Genomic DNA, 5964 nt, shown 5'->3' with positions numbered 1-5964 from the left:
GGGAGCTTGGAGAAACTTCAAACACAGTACCTGCTCACTGCAACTTTGAACCTCCAGTGCCTAAAGCCTGTCACCCTTAAATACCAGGCCAAGCCAGACAATGACTCCAACGTCCAAAAACTACATTCCATGAGAATGGGAACACCCGCAATTGAATGTTAGGTAAATGCAAACAGGCATTAATCCCTTAATTTACAAGCAATCTGTACACATTTTGACACTTCTGCTTAAGGCACTGCTGAATTAAGGGAAAAAGCAAACCTTATTACCTCCCCATTTCTTACTCCCAAAATTACTAGCCGTCCTACATTTGACTATGCAATAATTTTCAACAGTCAATACCTACGGATTGCTTGAGGTCACTACCTTCTCTAGTATTTTACTCTCTCTCCATGTAGACATTAGTCTTGCATCACTTACTTGAGGTAGCTAAGCAATGCCTTACACCACACTTAGAAAGTTAAAATATTATTTATCCATATCCATAACACAGTTAAGCTTGAGTTTATGCACGTTCAAAGCTAACTAAGCACGTTACCTTCAGCAGTTTCTTGAGCAAGCTTCACACTGTTTCAAACAAAGCTCACAAAAATAGCATTGGTTAGTAAGCAGTTGGCTGAAGATGTTCTTCCATTCAGGAAACACTGGGCAGGTAGCACTGGGTTTTTGTGAATTATCAATAAAATCAATGGGATGAGAGGAATGCGTTAGAACATTAGAACATCCAAGTGGATGTTTAGATTCAACAGACATGCAATAAACAAAACACAAGTGTTCAGCTATGCCAGCCAATTCAAATGATAAAAATCAAATTACAAAGGCTGGCAGTTTTGGAATTAAAGGCTTGTTTCTGAACTACTACTACTTCGTAAGAATGCTTATTGGCCTGAGGATGTTCTACAAATCCTTCTTTTACAGGTTACAATGGTGAAACACCAAAATCTGCTCACAGCCATTTCTCAAGGGGTTGCTTTCAAAAACTGTTTTCACAATTTTTCTTTGATATTAATCTGAGGCCTCTTAGACAAAAACTTTTATCAATGAAATCTGAAGCCCGTTATCCCTTTTCCCAGAAAAAAAAATTAAACCTTCAAGTGACACTGTACAATTCTTGGTATATGCTCTCAGTTTGTTGGTGAAATATTCTATGTCCTCTCATAATACCTCATTAGGTCATCAAAGAAGGGTGATCATCACTAAGCATTAGCAAATTTCAGTGGCCCCAGGATTTATGGTCTATATAAATGACTAAACTGATCATCAAAAACTGCAGATGATTTAAATGACCAACCACCATGTAAGGCAAGTTAAATAAACAAAAACTTCAATAAAAGAAAAGTTTTCTAAAGCATTTGTTCCGAAAAAAAAAAAGGAATCAGCCACAATCACATACACTTGTCCAAAACCAGATCTTCAGTTTATTTTTTTTAAACATTCATTATGCCATGAATTCATAGGGAATTGGCTCCAGCAGCTCTGGATCCTTGCCATTAGTTCTCACAAAGTGTGCTTCTCTTGGTGGAGCAGGCTGTAAACAAAAAAAAAAAAAAAAGAGAAAAAAGAAAACTCATGGCACTAAAACTCAAAAGAAACCTTACACAGAATTTATTTTGACAACCATTTAACACATTATTATATAAACATTACAGCACTTTCACCACTCCTAGTCTCTTTAAAATTTGATTCAAAGAATAGCAGTAAGAACATGATCTGCTAGAGAGTGTGCTTGACTTTCATTGCTGAATGAAGAAACTTTACCCTCCGCAGTTCACTAATCCAAATTATGATGATGTACCCCGAGGTTCCAGAAGCAACAGCCATTATCTCCTCTCTAAAGTCTAGTTATTCATTCTTTTCTTAAAGGGTTGCAACAGAAACTGCCACAGCTAAATTCAGCTAAACCAAAGACAACACTGATCCTAGAAATCAGCCAGAGCTTCTGCTGGAGATCAGCAACAGAACAGGAAGCATCCCTTTGTTCACAGCCAAGGCTACCATTTCCATCCAGGAATAGTGCAGCTCTGTTCAGGCACCAAACACATCAGACAGCTCAGATGCAGACACACTGCATGCTGCCACTCTACTCTTAAAAAAAAAAAACAACCTTCCGCCAAGGACTGCAAACCCAAGTGAGGATGGTAGCAACAGACACCTCCAACAAAATCTGCCGGAGACCTGGATTTTTCAGAATACTGTAAGCAGCTTATTAACGTGAAGTGGATTTTTTTGTTTTTGTTTTTTAAAGACAGACAGAAAGGCTCAGTTTACAGTTTTGGAAGAAAACAACATTTTACTCAACTGGTTTGGTTCTAGCTGGGCTTTTTTTTTTGGTGAACTGAATCAACAACTGAGTCAACTACAATAAAAATATTACCTGACGTTTCAGTTGAACCCAAATGCCTTTTTCTTTTGCTTCCTTTTTCTTCCTTTCATTCTCCTTCACACGCTGCAGAAAGCTGTCTCTGCTCTTGGAATGTTTAATATGCTCAATACGCACATTAATTCTCTTGGCAAGAATCTTGCCCCTAAGAAAAGAAATCAGTTTTTAATCTACTGCACTTGAAAAAAGGCTACTTAAAAGCTAGTTTTACGGCCCTTACATGAGTAACTCCATAAGCTCAAAAACAGATAATTTTTCTTTAAAGGGCAATCATTCAAAATAGATTGCTGCAGATGCAAATCAGATATAACTTACATAACTGAAAGCTTATTAATATATAACAATATGCTAACAATTTAGGATTAAGACTGTGGAGAACATGTCATTTTCTCTTGTAGCATACAAACAAAGAACTGTATTACCACTGTACTCCTGTCCAGCTACTGGAAGAAAAACAACTTGTCCTTTTCTGACTAAACTGTACAAAACCCAGCTGAATACAGCTGGATACAGCTACAAATTAATATTTAAAAAGGGCTTCAGTATCAATGTGAAAGTCAGCTTTAGGTAATGTCACTTTAAGCGCTCAGAAAAATAAAAACTGTTTCCTCTGACAGGATCCAAGTCAAATGAGCATCATTTGCTTGGGTTATAAAAAGGATATATACTTTACCCACCTTGAATGACCAATCAAGACAATAACTGTCTAACTGGCAAAGTGAAAGGAGGGTGCAATTACAGATCAACTTTCCCAAATACAAAGTTTCAATACACGGAATTTCATTACTTACTTAACCTGCTTGTTAACAATAATGCCCACAGCGTGCTGAGTAACATTATATACCCTTCCAGTCTTGCCGTGGTAACATTTGTGGGGCATACCTTTTTGAACAGTACCCATACCCTGTTAAGAGGTAAAACAAGAATAAAATGTAAACTTTAACTTGGGGGGGAATAAAAAAAACCAACATCAAGGACTTTTCTTTCAGAAGTTATTTAAAGTACACATTTCAAATTACTTGAATTGATTTAAAATTACTCCTATTTTATTTGTACATTAGAATTTACAACCATGCATTTTCTGTCTGGAGACTACCAAATTCTGCTATAACAAATCTGGTTGCTTTCAGTGTCGGTGAAATGATTGATCACTTTGCTTTCAGCAAGCAATCACAGGAGACAATCATCATCAAGCTCCAGTGTGTCAAGAAGTGTTAATTCTGAACACGGCAGTTCTCCGAGTCAAATAATAAACAAGCAAATTACACACCATCTTCTGTGTGATTGTTACGAAAACTCTGCATTTCAAATGAAACTGAAAGATTCAACAAAGTAGGAATCCTTGGTGAAAGGCTTTCAGATTCACTACAACTTGATTTTGAAAGTACAGTTTATTTTAAAGGACAAGTTCTAGAAAATACCAAGTGATGGGAAACGCTGCTTCACTTTTTTCCTCTTAATTAATACATATGATGTATCCTTACATTTATTTCTTGGTTTCTAGTTTTAATGTGGCTTTGCAATCACCATCCCTGTACGTACTTATTTTAAGTATAGTCCTACAATGATACAGAGACACAGACATAACCACCAGCTACACCACCATAAACTATCACTCTGCTGAACAGCAGGTGCAGATGAGGCAAAACAGAACATCTACTAAAATGGCAGCTGGGGTTCCTATGAAAGTAGTGGTGGCAGGCACCGTACAGCAACCCGAGTATTACATATGGCTTCTTTCACTCACTTTTTTCAGCTGAACACACAGTAACAGAGCACAGCCGAATATATAAAATACATATATACACACACACACATATTAAAAACCCACATAAGACAGCATGCAACACTGAAGAGTAACTATTGGTTCAGTAGCATTGTCATTCCGTTATTGCTTCAGAAGTGAGCAACGGGTACTTGTGTTGACACACATGACCAGAGTAACAAAAAAGACCACCTCAAGAAACTGGAGATTGTAAAGGATTAGACTGCTTTAGCTTTTAATTATGTAGCACTGTAGAAAGTACCTTGATATCAACTATATCACCCTTCTTGTAGATGCGCATGTAGGTAGCCAGGGGGACAACTCCTGTTAAGAGATACAAATTTGGATACTTATGAAGCTCACAATCCCACACCCACACTGTACACAGAGACACACATCCCCCCCAAATGGGGTGGGGGGACACAGATCATGCATGTGATAAAGTTTTCTTAAAAATGCCTCACATTTAAATTCAATTTCAAAAACATGGAACTGAGAAATCAAACCATCTTCTTTTTTTTTCAAGCAGTAATTACCTCTTCATACCTCCCAATTTTTTAAAAAATCGAACTAAGGAAAAATCACAGCTTTAATCTCATTCCTAACACAGAAGTTGAAAACGCATTAGAACTATTTACTACTTCATTGTGAAAACAGCTGTTATCACTGCTCATTGCTAAGAGGCAACAAACTGTACGCTTTAAGTAAGTGTAACTGTTGAATTATTTTCCTCACTTCACCTTCAAATAAATTTTCAAGCATTTTTAGAATTAGCATTGTCACTACTGTGAAGCAATCAGAATACCAATACACAAGCTGTAAGAGGTGAGAGTTGACTTGCAGATTATTCTACAGTTTTTGCCCAAGTTGTCACATATCCTTTGACACAAGCCATTGTTCTACAAATGCTACTTAGGGACTGTTGACATGCAACAGGTCAGTAACTTAATGCAGTGTTCTTACTACAAGGTGTACTTACCATGCTTGCGAAACGGCCTTGAGAACATTCTTTCCCTTTGTGTTCGTCATTTTGGCCAATTACTGCAAAAACGAATGCAAATTTTTCAGAACTACTAGTTCATTCACGAAAAATTTGACTGACAGCATTTTCAGATATTTCAGAAAAATCAAGTCTTTAAGCCTATTCAGAATAACACCACTTCCAAATTGCTTATCAATTCAAGCAATGTTTTTCGTTTCAACATTCACAGAAAACAGTATTTACAGGACCACAGGGTAACTCAAGTTTGAATGGATGCTAGAAAGTCACCTAGCTCAACCTCCTGCTTCAAGCAAGGTCTACTATGAAATCAGACCAGGTTGCCCAGGGCTTCTCCTTGAAACCCTTCAAGGATGGAGAGACTACTGCACAACCTCCCTGGGCAGCGTGTTTGGAGTTCTGGCTGTTCTCATGATGAAAAACTTTTTCCTTATATCCAGCCTGAGTTTCTCATTTTGTCTTAAGCCAGTTGTCTCGTGCTCCTGCCACGTGCCCTGTCAAGTACCAGGATCCATCTTCTCGATAACAGCGCTGTCAGGTGCCCCCCAAAGCCACCTCTGCTCCAGACCAAGTAAGCCCAGTTCCCTCTGCCACTCCTCACAAGGCATCCAAAAGGTAAGATCTCCACTACCAGATTTATCAGCCACTATTACATTTGACACAATATGAACCGTGGTCATCTGTTTGTGCTCTGAGTGTAACAATTTCTTTAGCTTCAAACTGTGTCTACTGTTGACACAGGAGCCACCCCCCGCCCCGGCACTTCGTGCCGCGTACGAAGCAGCGCAAAGGCCCACACACCCCGTAGGCCAAGGGGGA

General features: G+C 38.3%; 1 protein-coding gene across 1 annotated transcript; it reads right to left on the bottom strand.

Annotated features, from left to right (window-relative positions):
- Positions 1-1392: 1392 nt before the first annotated feature.
- Positions 1393-5152, bottom strand: RPL21 (ribosomal protein L21). The gene is made up of 5 exons (XM_009578059.1): positions 5125-5152; positions 4408-4469; positions 3172-3284; positions 2375-2525; positions 1393-1528 (listed from the first exon to the last, which is right to left on the bottom strand). The coding sequence occupies exons 1-5, from the start codon at positions 5150-5152 to the stop codon at positions 1439-1441; spliced, it is 444 nt and encodes a 147-aa protein (XP_009576354.1). The 3' UTR covers positions 1393-1438.
- Positions 5153-5964: the final 812 nt, after the last annotated feature.

The sequence above is a fragment of the Fulmarus glacialis genome, unplaced genomic scaffold (assembly GCF_000690835.1).
Source record: "Fulmarus glacialis isolate BGI_N327 unplaced genomic scaffold, ASM69083v1 scaffold37375, whole genome shotgun sequence".
NCBI lineage: Eukaryota > Metazoa > Chordata > Aves > Procellariiformes > Procellariidae > Fulmarus > Fulmarus glacialis.
Note: the sequence above shows the minus strand (reverse complement) of the source record. Positions and strands in the feature narration are given on the sequence as shown.